This window comes from Manis pentadactyla, chromosome 2, assembly GCF_030020395.1.
Source record: "Manis pentadactyla isolate mManPen7 chromosome 2, mManPen7.hap1, whole genome shotgun sequence".
In the NCBI taxonomy this organism is placed as follows: Eukaryota; Metazoa; Chordata; class Mammalia; order Pholidota; family Manidae; genus Manis; species Manis pentadactyla.
In genome coordinates, this window is record NC_080020.1 from 133218554 (window position 1) to 133238383 (window position 19830).

The 19830-nt window shown below is 40.7% G+C and overlaps 1 protein-coding gene across 6 annotated transcripts in view; it reads left to right on the forward strand.

Moving 5' to 3' along the window:
* The window catches only part of CTNND2 (catenin delta 2), a 947950-nt gene that overhangs the window by 835546 nt on the left and 92574 nt on the right, over window positions 1-19830 (forward strand). For 5 of the 6 annotated variants that reach the window (XM_036896685.2, XM_036896687.2, XM_036896690.2 and 2 more), the window contains 2 exons: window positions 5087-5161; window positions 6505-6655. In XM_036896685.2, the coding sequence (XP_036752580.2) occupies window positions 5087-5161; window positions 6505-6655 (226 nt within the window). The remainder of the gene's footprint in view (window positions 1-5086; window positions 5162-6504; window positions 6656-19830) is intronic. The other variant, XM_036896686.2, reaches the window with a different exon arrangement.

The following is a 19830-nucleotide window of genomic DNA, read 5'->3' on the forward strand; positions in this document are numbered from 1 at the left end:
ATGCAGTACAATCCAGTCTTTGCACTAACCTGACTTACATTTCAAAAATATCAGCCCACAAGCAGAAAAACACTTTAAATATGGAAAGGCTGCCATTCTCTTAACTAAATTTTTTGTTTATTAAACTGATTTATTGCTTACTTTATGTAACACAAGGGAATTCTTCATGAATCCTCTTCATTAGAGGTACAACTTCTCAAAATAGATTTTGAAAACAAAAAATACTTTATCCTGTAACAAAGCTCTGAATTTAAATTGCTGATGCATAAATCCTTTGTCCTTCACAAAGGAACGTCAGCATTTGAAGGGCCTGGTGCTAACTGCCCAGTTGCTTCCTAAGTCCTGCAGCAGCCACCGGCCGCAGATCTCGGATTGGATGAACTTGGTAATTCAGACAGTAATCCATGCTAGAGAGAATAATGTGAGCTATGCAGCAAAAGCCACATGGTTTCTGAATATTTTGAACATTCTTTTTAGAGTAAACTGCCTATTAAAATAAGACTGAATAAGTAAGCTTTTTTTTATTATTATTTTTTGGTACTTCCTGCCTCCTTACCATGATGGTGACATATCAGAAATAAATTCAGAAACAAATTTCAAAATCTTATATAATCCATACCAAATTAATTGCAGTGTATTACACAGGCATACCTCAGAAATATTGCCAGTTCAGTCTCAGACCCCAGCAATAGAACAAATACTGTAATAAAGGGACTCAAATTAATTTTTTGATTTCTCAGTGCATATAAAAGTTATTTTTACACTATACTGTAGTCTATTAAGCATACAATGACATTACGTCTAAAAACAATGTACACAAAGAAATACTTTATTGCTAAAAAATGCTAACCATCATCTGAGCCTTCTGGAAGTTGTAATCACTGGTCATAGATCACCGTAACAAATAAAATAAAGAAAAAATATATAATAATGAAAAACATAATATATAATGAAAAAAATACAATAATGAAAAAATAGTCCTATTGCAAGAATTACCAAAACATGACACAGAGACACTAAGTAGATGTTATTAGAAAGTGGCCCTGTGATAAACTTGCACAGGTTGCCACAAACCTTCAATTTGTAAGAAACACAGTAAAGCAAAGCACAGTATGAGTTGTGGCAGTTCCTCATGTTACAGCTGTAAGATTCTAACGTGTTGTGGCCCTGTGACACTCCAGGATGCTAAATTGCTTCTGAAAGATGAAATTGTATGTTTGGAAGAGTTTAGCTTGGAAATGTGATTTTTCTTTACTGTATCAAAAGAAAAAGTGGGGAAATGGCCAGTTTGACAAAGGAAATCAGTGGGAAAACAATCATGTAACAGAAAACCATTTAATCACAGATGATACTTCAAAAGCAAGAGTACTTTAAAGTATTGAGATACTTAATCAGCAAATTCAGAATTTTAGCCCTATCACGGGTTCAGCCTTATGAACGAATATTTAGTACTTGTAAGAGAACACTTTTTAGTGCTCCATTTCTAAACACTATTTAGTGTCCATTTCTCCTCCTGAAGTCTTTGTCCCAATCTTCCCCATGCCTAGGACAAACTTCCTCAACCTGTTAGGTTCTCAGCCGGGACATGGAAGTTGGTGATTAGATGGTCTCTTGTCCAAGATGCAGTACTGGCTAGCACCTGCCTCCCCACTATTAGGTTTGCTTGAGATACAGGCACATCCTCTCCTTAACCCAGGCAGGCACCATCGATGCCTGCCATTCCGATGTGTGCCCACCCTCTAGTCAAGTAACGCCTCGGCAGTCCTGAGTCCCTAGCTTCTCTTCCCCAACTAACTTACACAGCTCACCAGCTCAAGACCGCAGAAATGCTGAGGGGCTAATCCCTGCCACGCGAGGGCTGCAGGAACCTTTCCCTGCCTGGAAAGCCATGAAGCCATTCCCACTCTTGCCCCACCCCCATGCTAGTGCAGCGGACAGAGGACTTCGCTGAGTCTGGCACAGACACTGTGGTCCAGGAAGGGCAGCTCTTACATTCCGAAGAGATTCCATCATCAACCCCTCACAAAGACGGGGGCCTTGTCCAGGGGCACTCCAGGGGTCGGCGCCCTGACCATACTTCGCATCTCCTGCCTGGATCACGTCGCTCCCCAGCTGGGAGGCTCTGTGTTGACTCTGAGGACAGGAGAAATTTTTCTGCCCATTCTCATCCTCTTTCAGGTATAAGCCTCTTTTACCTGCAGCTGCTCCCTAGCCTTCAACTAAATGCTGGCTGCTTTGTTCTCTTTTTATCCTGACAACACCTCACTGGGCCAGATACTGGCAGAGCTCTCTCCAGGAAGAGGGCAGGGAGAAGGTACCGCATTTACTGTCTTGGATTGTTGCCCCATCACACACAAATGGAAGAGATCCTTTCCTGACAAACATGGCCATTCTCTTCTTAATTTCAGTTATACATGACTTCTTATATGAGGTCTGCCCACTCCGGGCAAGCTGTTCTCAATACCTGATTGAAATACCCCATGGCTCCACTGACGGTTCTTGTAGGGTCTTTAATTCAGGGGTTTAGTGGAGTGCCAAGTGGGTCATTGGAAGACTGATGCAGTAACTGAATTATTAGACCAAGGTTAATTGGCGCATTTGTAAGGGGTTATATTGACTAAGTGCAGAAGTGTGTAATTTACACTGCTCTGAGAGGTGGATGAGGAAGGTGCTCCAGCACACAAACTCTAGAGAATTGCTCCTTGGGTTTAAGACCTTGTCGAGCATCTGCAGGCTGCAGGCACCTGGCTATGCCTCCCTTTCTCCAGTGTGAACCAGGAGTAACAGTAGGGCCTACCGCACAGGATTGAGATGAGGATTAAGTGAGTTAACACGGGTAACAAAATTAGAGCAGTGCCTGGCATTTGGTTTAAGTATTCGGTTTGTTTGGGCTGAGATTATTTGGAGAACTCACAACTCTCCTGAAGTCCTCACTAGAAAAGTATCTCACCTGTAACACTCTCAGTCATGTCTCTGTGCTGTTTTCTCCTGGACCAGATCTTCCTCCTCCTCCATCTCTTCTTTGTCACCTTCCCCCCCACTTCCTGCTCCTCTTCCTTCTTCGCCTTTTGAATCATCTGCTCTTCAGCTCATAGGCCATTCTGAATGGCATCCTGGTCCATGCCTGATTCACCCTTTTCCTTCTACACTGGCGAGCTCAGGGCACCACACTCTCATTGTTCACAAAAAGTTAAGGTTCCATCCAAAGATTTCCACCTCAGCCTCTACTTAGGGAACATTTTCCTCTCTTATTCATCAATTTTTATGCCAGTGATACTCCTACTTTGGTTTTTCTTACAAAACTCTTGGCAGCCCATACACCTCTGAAACACCACAGATGGATCTGTGCTTCCCAGGCAAGTCCCTTCTCTTCTGGAAAATCTGTGAGCCTTGTGCTTCTTTGTTGAGCGCACCTGTAAAACATTCCCTGTCTCCTAGACACCTTTGTCTGTATCATGTCTTTCTCTCTGTCAACCTCTGCACTGTCTTTTACCCCTTCCTGGGTTTTGCATAGGTTACACATGAGAGTTATACATGACCTACTCCAAGGTTACGCATGTGGGTTATACATGACCTACTCCAAGGCTGGGTGGCTGCTGCATAGAGAGCATCACTATCGTGTATGTTTGCACATCAAGAAAACCTGTGGAAACTTGCTACATCTTTCAGTGAAGTGTAATTTATTCTGAGTTGTCTTCTACTGAGCTAACATCAGGAACTTTCCATCCACATATAAACACACACAGCTAAAAGTTCAAAATAAAAGTTACTTCTGTGTGTCATTATCAAGTCTGTTGTCCAGTTATCCTTTTCACTTAGGGAGAATGTATATCAGTGTTAAACCATTTTATCATACTGAAAAGGAGTATCTACAACTCATACACATTTCTGACCATACACTGGCATTTTTTGTTACTCTTCGATCAGTTCCCAGGAAAGCTAAAGGACTCTCATTATTTTCCAAACACCAAATCATCTTTCCATCCAACATGGGAGGGATGTAATAGCTGGACCTCTAAGAAAGAAAAATGAAGTGCCTTCCCTTCTTGGCCCATTTGATATTTGGCCAAGTTCTCCTCTGCTGATATTCAGAAGGATGGAGGCTGAGCACAGAAGATGAGGTGAGAGAGAATGAGATGATGGCAGAGGAGGGAATATTGTCAGCCTCATAAAGAGAAGCAGATTGGGGCAACAGGACCGATGATCAGGGGCACAGGTAACCCTGTGTGCAGGTTATTTAACATCTTTGTGTCTATATTTCCTCATCTATAAAATAAGAATACTACTGCTGACCTTCCAGGAGCTTGAGGGACTAGAAGAGCTCACCATGTATAAGCCAGCCTCCCGAGCCAGGAGGGAGGCAGTGCTGCAAAAGCAGTCATCCTTAGGGCTTACACTTCAGCCTGCAAAACTTACCAAGAACATTCCCTGTGGTCTCATAAAAGGTCTAGAAATTTCTCCCCAGTGTTAACATTAATTTACATTTTACAATGTTAAAATCTATATCCATTTCACAATATGTAAGCGTTCCCACGTCTGATTTCCATTCCCTTCATTTTCCTAGCTTCCTTTTTTAGTTTTAGGGAAGAACCCAACAATGAATGGGGCTGCATATACTCAGGTTTTCCAGTCTTTTCTGGTCTAGGCTCTGGAGACCTGAAGGTTCACAAATAGTAGAGGAGGTAGATGAAAAATCCTGTCTCAGCATGTCAAATTGCAAATGAAACTTCCAATGGATGTGAGAGGTTTTGTACCACATTCACGAAGCACCATTTTCTCTCAGGACTGCCCCATCCGGACATCCAAGTTCAGTAATCGGCTTCCACATCTTGAGGTTTTTCCATGTCTAAGACTTTGTGCCCATCCTTTCCTGCAGGGCTACAGAATACTTCATTGCAATCAAGGGATGCTTTTGTGAGTTCCATCTCCTTCCCCAGCCCCTCAGGCTTCCTAGAGATTGAGGCACAGAGTGGGGGCAGGAGAAAAGCATACAGTGTGAGTTGATGGTGATGAGAAACTATGTGACTGTGATTCTAACATAGGACAGGATGAAGTTGTGTGTTTTTTAATCTCATATTTCATGCAGGGCTGGGCTGAGGATGTGGCAGGCATGGCGTATGCCCTACGTTCACTGCCAGAGGGGGCTCCCTGCCTGCCACAGGTGAGAGCCAGCTCTGGGGTGCCTGCCCCAGTGGGGAATGGGGATGGAGGGGCCTGGAGGGGGAGGGGTGGGGACTTTGCACCACCTTGGCTGGTCCCCAGGAGGACTCTGCCACAGAACTCAAGACTTCATATAGTGAATGTCATTTTCTTATATTGTAAATGAAATTGTGACAGATTAAATGCTTATATTGGTTGATTTTTATAGTAAATGCTTTTTGCTGGAACACTGTACAACAGCGTATAAAGTGTATGGTTGACCCTTGAACAACACAGGGGCTAGGGGCACTGACCCCTCATGCAGTCAGAAGTCTGCCCATAACTTTTGATTCCCCAAAAAACTTTATACTAATAGTATACTGTGGGCTAGAAGCCGTACCATGATAACATAAATAGTCAACACATATTTTATACACATATTATAAACTGTATTCTTAATAAAGTAAAGAAAAGAAAATATTTTTCTAATTTGTCACACATTTCCAAATGAGTTTTCCAATATACTTATTGAAAAAATCTGCCTATGAGTGAACCCACACAGTTCAAACCCATGTTGTTCAAAGCTAAACTTATACACAAATGTCTGGGAATTCTAGGCCTGCCTGCATTCCCTTAAATGGCTACAAATGCTTAATTATTCTAATTTTGCAAGTATATTTCAGTAATAAGATGTGTTCCATTAAAGCCAACAGTTGCCAACTCAAAACAAATTGTTTGTCTTACTTTATAAATTACACATTGAATTATGGCCCTAGACCTAATACATTTTGATCTATTTCCTAAGTTTTACAATTTTCACTCTGATTTTCTATGTCACACATCTCCTCACTCCTACTTTTGGACTCATTTACTGTATTTTGCAGCAAACAATTTATTGACAGTATGTTCAATAATTCATCTCTATGTGACCACCTCCAAACTCATTTCTTCTTATAAAAAAATCACCCACACTCAACCTTTTACCATTTTCTACTTTTTCCAGAGTTTTTTTTTTACTGCTCCAAAACGCCCATAGACAGCCCTTCCTGTCCCAAACCACTGTTTTGTAAAACATCAATTAAATGGCTCTCCAACTCAAGGACTGAAAACACTGGCACCAGAGAAACAAATGCAGTTAACTGATTAACCCTGAAACCTTTATTGTATGTTGAGTTGAGCAAAAAATATATATAAAGTTAAAACGCTGAAATACATGACTAACACATCCAACCCATTCTACAATTAGGTCTTGAAAATCCAACCTTCCTGCTCCTGTAAGCAGCAGTCTGAAGACCCACACGGGCTATTTGCCCATAGGGTTTTCCATGTCAGCATCTAACACCTTTTCCTTCCCTCTTTTTGCAGTGGTCAGTATATATCCGGGCTGCTGTCCGAAAAGAGAAAGGCCTACCCATCCTTGTGGAACTGCTTCGGATAGATAACGACCGTGTGGTGTGCGCGGTGGCCACGGCTCTCCGGAACATGGCCTTGGATGTCAGAAACAAGGAGCTCATAGGTACATTCTCTCCAATTCCTAGTATCTCAGTTTTTAAATGAAAATATTTCCTAGTGGGGTGCATGCAATTGAATCCATTTGCTGAACATAGGCACATGCAGAAACAGTCCATTTATTAGAGGCCATGGTTTTTTCCAACTTTCCTTCTAGTTTAAAGCCAATGCACTGATTTATCTTTTAGAGTTTAGAGGAAAATGTGATGTTCGTTGACATTTCTAATCCTTGCAAATTAAAAACTACCACAGTGCTCAGCACTGGACACCATACTCCTTATACTTTAAATCTCTGTCAGGCTTTTTGTTTGCTTTCCATGTGGTGAACTGGAATTCTAAAGGGATACATACCTCTTCTCTTCCCCAATTTAAAAATTCATTTTGGATTAGACCATAGTGGCTCTTTTAATCCTATTTTTTAAAGAATCATCTCCTGTGGGAAGATGCTCACGGCAAGGCTGATGTCTGTAGGACTAGTGAACCACCAACACCTGCCCATGGAAGAAACACAAACCTCTCCACAACCCATCATCTTATTTGTAGGCATCTGGGATGGACGAGGTGTTTCTGATAGGGTCGTTGGTCATTGCAGCTTAATGCACAGCAAGGCTGCCTGCAGGTAACAGGTGCCAGTGGAGTGTAGGCAGCCCGAAGCTGCACCACCTGCCGTGCCAGAGGCTGTTAGCAACCTCTGCGGGAAAGCAGGTGAGAGTGGGCAAAGAAGCAAGATTGCATTCCTGGAATGCCAGGTGTGGGTCCAAATTTTGTACACAAATTTTCCACGATACATAGGTCTGTTTCTGCCGAGCCCTTTGTGATCTGGAAACCGGCCCCTTTTCCTCATGCCATTTCACAACACTCTTCCTATCCTTCAGTGAAAACTACAGCATTTGCAAGTCTCCAGCCATTTATTTACTCACAAGGAAACCAGTCTTCAAATCTGTATCAAATAAATGCAATTATTTGTTAAGCTCATAGTACGTTATAGGGCATGAAAGAAACTCGATTTGATATGTAAACTTAGTTTGAATTTAAGTATTCTCTGTGGATTTTGTATATTTAAATTAGGCCATTAACTCAAAAGGTCAAGATACCCTCTCCATATCCCCTTGCCTTTCCCTTACATAGCTCTTTCAGATAGTCCAGAACCAGGCCTTGTGATAAAATCCTATTGTTCCTCTATAAGATGGAAGAAAAATCAATAGCTAATCAGTCTACCACCTGGATGCTAACTACTAGGTATTGTGTGTTTGTGTGTTTTATTCCTTTTGGTGGATTAAAATATAACAAAATAGGGAACTATTGATTGGTTTTTCTAGCTTCTGGCATCTCATCTTTCTCAGAAGTCAGCTATCTAGTACTCTCTCAGAAGCAGGAACATTTGGAGCTCCATATTACCCATGTTAAATTAAGCCTTTACTATCAAATGTCACCAGACAGGAAAGAGAGCCAGTCATTAAAAATAGAAATGAAAATATCTAAGTCACAGCCTTTATGGAATCAATAACTTTTTCTTGAAAGAGAAAAGCAGACTTAAACCAAAAAAAACACACATTCTATTCTGAGAAAGAAAATGTGACCTTTGCTCTTTTACTCTAAACATTGTGTCAAAGTAGTGATTTTCATGGGAAAATGTTATACAAAATTTTATATTATTGAAAAGAAAGCTTCATTGACTATAAGCCAAGAACAGAAAGAAAAATTGGACTTTTCTATCAACTCTCAGCCAATCTTTGGTGACCTTATGTGGTTTCATGGTGTTAAAAGATCATCTGTCTTCTGACAACCCTCAAATGTATCTCTCTGCTGGCAATACTGCATCTCTGTGTCCAAGTCTGTCATCTCCAATGGATGCCCAACAAGCATCTCAAATATGACATCTCCAGACTAACGTCCTTATTTCTCCCAAAACCCAGTCCTTTCACAGCAAATGGCAATTTGTCCTTGTTGTGGTCCAGGGTGGGCCCCTTGAAGGCTCGTTTGGTTCTTTAACTCTTGCATCCATACCATCAACAAATCTGGCCTCCCTTCTCAATTTTCTCAGAATCTGACGCTTCTCATCTTCATTGCTTTGCCTGCAATTCCCCTCCTCTCTCACCTGGCTTATTACTATGGCTGCCTACCTGGTCTCCCTCTTCCAAACCTACCCCATAGTCCACTATGGCAGCAGCCAGGGTGGTCCTGTTCAAACCTCAGGACTTCTCGTTTCTCATTTCTCCACTGTGACCACCTCTCACCTCTCTCAGTATAAAATGAAGTCTTTGCAAGGCAGAAACAGCTCTACATGATCCAGCTCTCTGGTCCCTCTCCAAACTCACCTTCCCACTCACCGTCACTAACTTTGTTTCCCAATACAATCCTTTCTGGCCATCATTCGTAATGCTTATTTATCTTGCCTTAATCCATCTCCCCCGACCCCACCCCACTGGAAAGTAAGCCCCCTAATGGCAGGAAATTCTGTCTTGTTTGCTCACCTGTTTAACCCATATACCTGGAAGAGTACCCGTATTCATAGCAGGGACTTAATAAATATTTGCTGAATAAATGAGAGAGAGCATTTTTTTCCTGTCTGGCTGTCATATTGAAATGAACTTTGAATCAGTAAAACCAGCAAATTAAATACAACATTAACTAAAGAAAAGCATTTTATATTAATAGAAAAAACATTTTTTAAAAAAGGTCATTTTCCTCCTAAAATTTACTAAATGTGTATAGACACGCAGAATTTCAGAAGGAATCCAGAATCTTCCATCACTTGTTCTGGGTTTTCCGTTTAAATCACATCTCTACTTAGGTCACTATTTTAGTGAGTTTGGAGGGGATGCTGCTGTGAACTGTGCCCTGCTCTGGCTGAGGAATGGTTCATCATCCTTGGGCCCCAGTAAGCTACTGAACAGCACCCATCCTGATATTCAATGAGGGTCATCTGAAAGGACTGCCCACACTCTGCCTCTCCTGTGTCTTCCCATTTGGGTCTCATGTTTCTGTGTATGTCTCTGCCATTGGGCAGTAAGTATGCTGCTGAGAGATCTTTGTGTTCCTCTGATTCAAGTGTGACAGTGGTCCAAGTTAATGCACATCCATACATATCTTTGCAACCTTCCAACAATGTTAATGATCCTTCTGGTTAAAAGTGTTATTTTATCATTCAGGAAAAGTTTTTTTAAAAGAATGGTAATTAGCTTCTGCAAAAGAGCAAGTGATACTGTATCACTTTAACAAGTTTAACAAAATGCCGTCCATTCTCACATGTTGACAGGTCCTAATTAAGATGGCACATATTTATTTTATCCAAATCCCACCCTCTCTGCCAACAAACAAAACTAAAAAAAAAAAAAACAGAAAACCTTAAAGCATGTATAAACATTAGACAAAAGAGATATCTAGCACTTTGCAAGCATTGTTCATTAACCCATTGCTACCCATCCATGTAAAATAATCCTAAAGAGAGCAGTGTCATCAGATGTACTATTTTCTTTTGCTACATTTTCAGAAGCATAGAAAATCAAGATAGTGTCAAAACAGTTACTAAGTGTAACATGGGTACCGCAAGTAAGCTTCCCGCCACACAAGGTTACCTGTTCTTTGAATACCTTCGGGTCACATTCAAGGCCCTGCCTGTGCTCAAACCAAACTGCCTCTTATTTCTAACTGCTCTTTCTCATTAATAATTTAGCCATACCAGTTTTGTACCATCGTTCCCACTTACCACACCTTTACCCAAGCTGTGTTTCCCATGGCATGCTTTTCATCACTATACACTTAATGGAACTCCCCACTATCATTCAAAGCCCAGGTCAGGGTGGCCTTCCTGATGTAGTTACTCCTTGAACTCAGAGTGGAAGTGATAGTATCTCCTGGATAAGAAATCTCTTGGTCTATCTTAGATTTCCCTTATGTAATTTTATTCTTGTGTTATCTTTTATCTTTTGTGTGTACGCATTGCATCTTCTCCAATGAGATAATAAGCAAGGGGCAGGTACCATATTTACCTGCATGCCCTACAGTGCCTAGCACTTTGATTTGCTGATGTGATTCACTGATGGACGAATAATATGGGTTATTTATTCTGAAGCACATATCTAGAGGTGGTTTAGGGAATCCCAAATAGAGGAAGGAGTAGAGGGGATGTTAGTTTTAACCCCTTTACATAGCATGCCGGGAGTAGAAGAAAGGCAGTTTAGATGCTCCCTGCAATCTAGGCTCTAGTCAAACTCCAGCTCCTTCTGCTGCCTCCTACATAGAAGTTTGAGACTAGGTAGGAAATGGAAATGCTCTCTGCATGGGCTTGATCTCTGCCAAAGGTTCATGTCAGAGCCGCTGCGCCTCTGTGGGCAGTGTTGCCAAGCTAACAAGGCACCCTCCCGTCACTTCCCTGGGTGGCGGCCGCTTGCCACACTTCCTGGCAGGCAAGCCAGGGCTGGGATGGCTCCCTGGCAGCCCTCCCTAGACGGAGGAGAAGGACCTTTCCCTGCCTCAGGAAGCTGGCCCTTCCTCAGCTTGCCGCAGCCCTTTCTCTCATCCCGTCTGCGTGGCGTGACTCTCCCTGAACTGTTGTCATTTGGATGGTTGGGTCACCACGTTTGCAATGATCTGTAAGCATCTTTCTTTGAGGCCTCCACACGTTCATATCATACGATCCATTCTTCATCCAGCTAACCTTCCACTAGCTGAGCGTCCTCCAGGTGACACCCTCTCAATCCCTTTCAGCCTCAAAGGGAGCCCCAGACAGAACCTGACTCTCTGGAGTGAGGAAAGGGCCATCCTAGGGGAGTCTGCTGGCTCCCAAACCGGGTATCCCCAAGAAGAGACAGAAGAGAAAGAGCCCCAGATCCAGGTGTCCCTGGCAGTGCACATCTCATATTTCCCCACACTCATGAAATCATGAACAAAGTAAGGGTGGTTTCTTGCCCGGAAATTAATTACTATTTAAGCTGTAAATCCGTAACTGTTCTGTCCCCTCACAGGGTTTTCAGATGGCCCTTTCATTCATTCTGGGGAGTAGCATTCCCTTCCTAGCATTTTGTTCTTGCCACAATCTTTCAACTTTTCAGATGGAAGATTTTCTCTGGCCACTCTAACGTCTGTACAGACGGGGGTTGCTGGTTATATTTAAAGGACAACATAAAAAGGTTTTGTGTTTAAGTAAATATAAAGACCTAGTACAAAGAAACAGATAATGTCATTGAGACAATGACAATGACCACCCCACCCTGTGCCAGATCTTTACCTGATGAGAAATGTATTTTCCTTTGGAGAACTGGAAGGAGATAAAGGGAGAAGCCTTCATTACATCTATTCTGTCCTGAGCGTTGCATAGCTTTGCAAACATTCTTCTATTTAGTGTTGTCAGCTGAATTTTTGAAATGTATATCCATGAAATTATAGACCCAGCAATGCTGATCTTCATCCAAACTTTGGGACACATTTTTACCCCATTCTCTAATCCTGAGAGCATGTTCTTCAGGGAAGAAAGACATATCTAAAACTGGGTTTCCATATATCAATGAAAAGTGTTACTCAGAAGATAGTTTCTCAAAGTCTAAATTCTTCAGCTCAGTGTTGAAACACAGCTGGTATTGATCACCATCTGCTGTGTACTCAGGATATTGCTCTGCACCCATGTGTCTCTAAGCAAAACTGGAAAATAGGGGATGCTAAAAGTGTATGGCACAACCATCAGTTAAAATCCACATGTGTGCATGTGTTTTACTATTTTCTCATGTTATGCTGATGGCTTGCATGTGGCAAAATGGGCTGGGGTGTGGGCTTCACACTCAGAAGAAGATCTCTCATAGATTGCTCATCACACAGCGCTGCAGGCATCTTCTTTGCCTATGTTCTTGACCCTGTGGACTTACCTGTGCCCAGGGACAGACTAAAGTCTCTGGAAACCTCAGTGCAACTGGGGAGACAATGTGTCATTTTTATTCCTAGGAAAGTGTAATCTTCACTTTATTAAGTAGGTTTGAAGATGTTCTGGAGATATGCCTTCTCTGCTTTTCAAAACATGTTTCTTCAGATCCTGGCAGATGTTATTTTAATTAAAACACATGCAATTTCAATTAGCATTTTAGAAAGAGGCCTGGTTTCCCAGACAAGGTGATTTATGGGAGCACTCTCTGCCGGCTTGCTCTAATAAATTGATTTCACAAGCCAGATTCTAGGCAGCAGAAAAGCTGTGTGACTTAGCCAAAACTTGGTCTCTTTAGATTAGATGCCTGTGTTACAGTTCTTGTCTTCCACACCTGAGAGCTAATGTCATGAATGCTGCTTCCATTTTCCCCAAAGTCGTGGGTTCTTCATTAATTAACTCTGGACACCTGTTGGGGAAATTTGGTGGCTGGGTCTGGCAGATAAGAATTCCCTGAAAGGGAAGTTGTAAATAAATTGAAGAGCTGGTCATTGTATTATTAAATAAGACTTAATGATTTGCCCCTTGGAAATAGTCCATGTAGGGAAAAGGCAAAACTGAGAAATTTCCAGTTGTGGATAAAATGAGAGTTCCTGTGGCCAGGATTCTCACCTGGCACTAGTTGATGAGCTCACTGCACACCTGTGGGCAATACATGGCTGTTGACTCTATATAAAGAGCTCCGCCTACTGCTCTGGGCACAACACGGTGGCAGGGCTGCAAGGCTGCAGGAGAGCAGAGCAGAGGCTGGAGTGGTGGCAGTGCCGAGGACAGATGCCCAGGGGATGGCTGTGCAGGACGACTGTGCAGAGAAGCCCAGAGGACAGTTGTACAGACAGAGGGGCCCAGAGGCAGAGACTGGCTTGCTGGATACAGACTCGCTCTGAGTGAATGGGATTCTAGTGACTGACCTGCCACTGTGAGAAAAAGGTTGGGTATAACCCTTTCACCCCAAGAACATTTTGCTGTCAATTTTCTTTGGTCACATTGAATCCATAGCGAACTTTCCTGGGTCTGAAACCCATTGGCAATACACCAATTGATTCAAATTTCAGGACCTCTGTTTAAAGACCTCAAAGAAAGAGAAAAAAAACACCCACATAACTTTACTTTGACTGTTTAAGTATTCATTTTTATGCCTGGCCAAACAGTTTCAGAAGAAATGCTTTAAAGAAGAGAAAACATTGAAAATGAAATGAATCCTCTCAAATTCTCCAAATCTTGAGAATCTAAAAATAGAAAAGGGATTTCAACAGAATACAGTTTTTAAATTGTGTTCCTTCTCCATGTTGGCTACCATCTTCTCCCCTTGCTCCCCTCCCCAAAAAAAGAATGCAAATAAAAGTTTTAATCATGTAGAAAGAAATTCTTGTTTTTCCTCTAGAAAAATAATGGATTAGAAAATAGTTGAAAAGCTTAAAGATGAATACTCTTTTAGCCATTTGGCCTTATGTTTGATTGTATTAAGCTGGATCTTGAGGAATTCAGAGCAGGCAAGGATAACTGTAATTTAGAGGTTCTGATTTTAAATGAAGGGTGTTGGCTGGCATATAAATGGATGGGCCAGTGGTTCTGCTCTTGAGGGCACCTAAGGCATAAGAGGAGGAGAAGGCAGACACCAGTGGGATAAGCAGTCCATCCCGTGATGGACATCCAAGACCCACACAAGCAGCTGGGCACTCAGGAAGCGGATGGAGGCCCAGAGGCCCAGCTCTACCCTAGCATCTGGGCAGTCTGAGGCCAGGACCTAGGGTGCTGGCCTGTGAAATGCTCTATGCAGCAGGAGCGTATTTTTCTCCTTGAGAAGAAGCAAGTTGCTTCTTGAGATGCCTTGAGAAGGGAAAGCTCATCTGTACATCTTGCCAGACTGATGTCCAGGAGATCGTTGGTCAGAGGTGAGGCAGGACAAAGAATCATTCCCAACAGCTCCTCATCAACATGTCCTAAAATTTCTTTCAAGAAACTTAGTTGAAATTCAAAGATTTCTTCTAACCAAGAAAGTTCATGAAAATTTGCTATCAGAAAATCTTGTGGTTTTTTTTTTCCAAATTTAAAATGAAACTTCCCTATTCTATTCCATGTGTTATACTCTCTTTGAACAATGTCAGGTAGAATGAATGGCTGTGGAGTGGAATGGTAAAAGACAAGTCGCTGTTTCATAAAACACACAATATCCTTTGAATCCCAGATTTTATCATCCTTATTATTTAATACAGACATTTGAACTTGACATGGTACCAGTTGGGGTGGTCCAGAAACATAGTCACGTGATGTATCGCTTTTAATTAGGAGTCACTAATATTCCATTGTTATCATTAGAGGGTATTCAATGTGCAAGATAGATGTAATGATTAAGAATTCCCATGGCTCTCACTTTGGCAACTGTACAGTTTAGTTAACTCATCAGAAAGGAAAGTTATGGCCATGAAATGGGAAGTGGTGTGGTACTTTTTTTTTTATTAAGGTATCATTGATATACACTCTTACGAAGGTTTCACAAGAAAAACAATGCGTTTACTACATTCACCCATACTATTGACTTCCCCCGCATACCCCATTGCAGTCACTGTCCATCATTGTACTAAGATGCCACAGAGTCACTGCTTGTTTTCTCTGTGCTACACTGTCTTCCCTGTGACTTCCCTCACACCATGTGAACTAATCATAATACCCCTCAATCCCCTCCTCCCTCCCTCCCCACCCACCCTCCCCCACCCCTCCCCTTTGGTAACCACTAGTCCTTCTGGAGTCTGGAACTCTGCTGCTATTTTGTTCCTTCAGTTTTGCTTCACTGTTATATTCCACAATTGAGGGGAATCATTTGGTATTTGTCTTTCTCTGCCTGACTTATGTCACTGGACATACATCCTCTACCTCTATCCATGTTGTTGCAAATAGTAGGATATGTTTTCTTCTTATGGCTGAATAATGTTCCATTGTGTAAATGTACCACTTCTTCTTTATCCATTCATCTGCTGATGGACACTTAGGTTGCTTCCATATCTTGGCTACTGTAAATAGTGCTGCAATAAACATAGGGGTGCATATGTCTTTTTGAATCTGAGAACTTGTTTTATTTGGGCAAATTCCTCAGAATGGAATTACTGGGTCAAATGGTATTTCTATTTTTAGTTTTTTGAAGAAACTCCATATTGTTTTCCACTATGGTTGAACTAGTTTACATTCCCACCAGCAGTGTAGGAGGGTTACCCTTTCTCCTCATCCTTGCCAGCATTTCTTATTCCTAGTCTTTTCAATGTTGGCCATCCTAACTGGTGTGAGGTGATATCTCATGGTGGTTTGAATTTACATTTCCCTGATAATTAGCAATGTGGAGCATCTTTTCATGTGCCTGTTGGCCATCTGAATTTCTTCTTTGGAGAACTGTCTGTTTAGATCCTCCACCCATTTTTAAATCAGGTTATTTGCTCTTTGGGTGTTGAGGCATGTGAGTTCTTTATGTATTTTGGATGTTAACCCCTTGTTGGATATATCTTTACAAATATATTCTCCCATACCATAGGATGCCTTTTTGTTCTGCTCACAGTGTCCTTTGCTGTACAGAAGCTTTTTAGCTTGATGTACTCCCATTTGTTCATTTTTGCTTTTGTTTCCCTTGCCCAAGGAGCTACTCTCAGGAAAAAGTTGCTCATGTTTATATTTAAGAGATTTTTTCCTATGTTTTCCTCTCCGAGTTTTATGGTTTCATGACTTACATTCAGGTCTTTGATCCATTTTGAGTTTGCTTTTATGTATGGGGTTAGACAATAATCCAGTTTCATTCTCTTGCATGTAGCTGTCCAGTTTTGCCAACACCAGATGTTGAAGAGGCTGTCATTTCCTCATTGTATGTCCATAGCTCTTTATTGTCTATTAATTGACCATATATGGATGGGTTTTTATCTGGACTCTCTTAGTCTGTTCCATTGGTCTATTGTTCTATTCTTGTGCCAGTACCAAAGTATCTTCATTACCATGGCTTTGTAGTAGAGCTTGAAGTTGGGGAGTGTAATCTCCCCAGCTTTATTCTTCCTTCTCAGGATTGCTTTGGCTCTTCAGGGTGTTTTGTGGTTCCGTATGAATTTTAGAATGATTTTCTCTAGTTCATTGAAAAATCTGTTGGTATTTTCATAGGAATTGCATTGAATCTGTAGATTGCTTTAGGCAGGATGGCCATTTTAACAATATTAATTCTTCCTATCCATGAGCACGGTATGTGTTTCCATTTATTGGTATCTTCTTTAATTTCTCTCATGAGTGCCTTGTAGTTTTCAGAGTATAGGTCTTTCACTTCCTTGGTTAGATTTATTCCTAGGTATTTTATTCTTTTTATGCAATTATGAATGGAATTGTTTTTCTGATTTCTCTTTCTCCTAGTTCATCATTAATGTATAGGAATGCAACAGATTTCTGTGTATTAATTTTGCATCCTGCAACATCGCTGAATTCAGATATTAGATCTAGTAGTTTTGGAGTGGATTCTTTAGGGTTTTTTCTGTACAATATCATGTCATCTGCAAACCATGACAGTTTAACTTCTTCCTTAGCAATCTGGATGCCCTTTACTTCTTAGTGTTGTCTAATTGCTCTGACGAGGACCTCCAGAATTAAGTTTAATAAAGGTGGAGAGAGTGGGCATCCTTGTCTTGTTCCCTATCTTAAAGGAAAGGCTTTCAGATTCTCGCTGTTAAGTATGATGTTGACTGTGGGTTTGTCATATATGGCCTTTATTATGTTGAGGTATTTGCCCTCTATACCCATTTTGTTGAGAGTTTTTATTATGAATGGATGTTGAATTTTGTTGATGCTTTTTCAGCGTCTATGGAGATGATCATGTGGTTTTTGTCCTTCTTTTTGTTGATGTGGTGGACGATGTTGCTGGATTTTCGAATGTTGTACCATCCTTGCATCCCTGAGATGAATCGCACTTGATCATGGTGTATGATCCTCTTGATGTATTTTTGAATTCGGTTTGCTAATATTTTGTTGAGTATTTTTGCATCTATGTCCATCAGGGATATTGGTCTGTAATTTTCTTTTTTGTTGTCTAATAGAATTAAAGGGGGAAATAGAATGCAATGCATTCATTTTTTTTGGTTTTTTGGGTCTTTGCTTGGTTTTGGTATTAGAGTAATGCTGGCCTTGTAAAATGAGTTTGGAAGTATTCCCTCCTCTTCTACTTTTTGGAAAACTTTAAGGAGGATGGGTATTAGGTCTTCACTAAATGTTTAATAAAATTCAGTGGTGAAACCATCTTGTCCAGTGCTTTTCTTCTTAGGTAGTTTTTTGATTACCAATTCAGTTTTGTTGCTGGTAATTGGTCTGTTCAGATATTCTGCTTCTTCCTGGGTCAGCCTTGGAAGGTTGTATTTTTCTAGAAAATTGCCCATTTCTTCTAGAGTATCCAGTTTGGAGGAATACAATTTTCATAGTATTCTCTAATAATTCTTTGTATTTCTGTGGTGTCTGCAGTAATTTTTCTTTCTCATTTCTGATTATTTTGATGTGTGTAGACTCTCTTTTTTTCTTGATAAGTCTGGCTAGCGGTTTATCTATTTTATTTTCTCAAAGAACCAGCTCCTGCTTTCATTGTTTCTTTCTATTGTTTTATTCTTCTCAATTTTATTTATTTCTGCTCTCATATTTATTATGCCCTTCTTTATCTGATGTTAGGCCTCATTTGTTCTTCTTTTTCTAGTTTCATTAATTGTGAGTTTAGACTGTTCATAGGGGATTGTTCTTCTTTCCTGAGGTAGGCCTGTATTGCAATATACTTCCCTCTTAGCACGGCCTTTGCTGCGTTCCATAGATTTTGCCATGTTGAATGTTGTTGTTATTTGTCTCCATTTATTGCTTGATCTCTGTTTTTATTTGGCCATTGATCCATTGATTGGCCAACTTAGGAACATGTTGTTAAGCTTCCATGTGTTTGTGGGCTTTTTTGTTTTCTTTGCATAATTTATTTCTAGTTTCATAGCTTTGTGGGCTGAGAAGCTGGTTGGTACAATTTCAACCTTTTTGAATTTACTGAGGCTCTTTTTGTGGCCTAATATATAATCTATTTGGACAAACATTCCATGTACACTTGAGAAGAATGTGTATCCTGCTGCTTTTGGTTGGAGTGTTCTGTACATGTCTGTTAGGTCCAACTGTTCTAATATGTTGTTCAGTGCCTTTGTCTTCTTATTTCTGTCTGGTTGATCTATCCTTCAGAGTGTGTGGAGTGTTTGAGTCTGCTAAAATGAATGCATTGCATTCTATTTCTCCCTTTAATTCTTTGTTTTTAATTAGTCTTTGTTTCACATATTAAGTGCTCCTGTGTTGGATGCATAGATAATTATAATGGTTATTTCTTCCTGATGGACTGACCACTTTATCATTATGTAATGTCCTTCTTTGTCTCTTGTAACTTTCTTTGTTTTGAAGTCTGTTTTATCTGATACAAGTACTGCAATGCCTGCTTTTTTTCCCCTATTAGTTGCATGAAATATCTTTTTCCATCCCTTCACTCTTAATCTATATATGTCTTTGGGTTTAAAGTGAGTCTCTTGTAGGCAGCATATAGGTGGGTCTTGTTTTTTTTATCCATTCCTTGACTCTATGTCTTTTGATTGGTGCATTCAGACCATTTACATTTAGGATGATTATTGATAGGTATGTACATTGCCATTGCAGGCTTTAGAATCATGGTTACCAAAGGTTCAAGGGAAGCTTCTTTACTATCTAACAGTCTAACTTAACTCACTTAGTATGTTATTACAAACACAATCTGAAGGTTCTTTTCTTTTCCCCTCTTTTTTCTTCCTCCTCCTTTCTCTATATATTAGATATCATATTCTGTACTCTTTGTATATCCCTTGACTGACTTTGGGGGTAGTGGTTTGATTTTGCATCTGCTTAGTAATTAATTGTTCTAGTTTCTTTACTGTGGTTTTAGTTCCTCTGGTGACAGCTATTTAGCCTTAGGGACACTTCCATCTAGAGCAGTCCCTCCAAAATACAGTGTAGAGACAGTTTGTGGGAGGTAAATTCTCTCAGCTTTTGCTTATCTGGAAATTGTTTAATCCCACCTTCAAATTTAAATAATAATCTTGCTGGGTAGAGTACTCTTGGTTCGAGGTCCTTCTGTTTCATTGCATTAAATAAATCATGCTACTCCCTCTGGCCTGTAAGGTTTCTAATGAGAAGTCTGATGATAGCCTGAAGATTTTTCCTTTATATGTGATCCTTTTTCTCTCTCTGGCTGCTTTTAATATTCTGCCCTTATC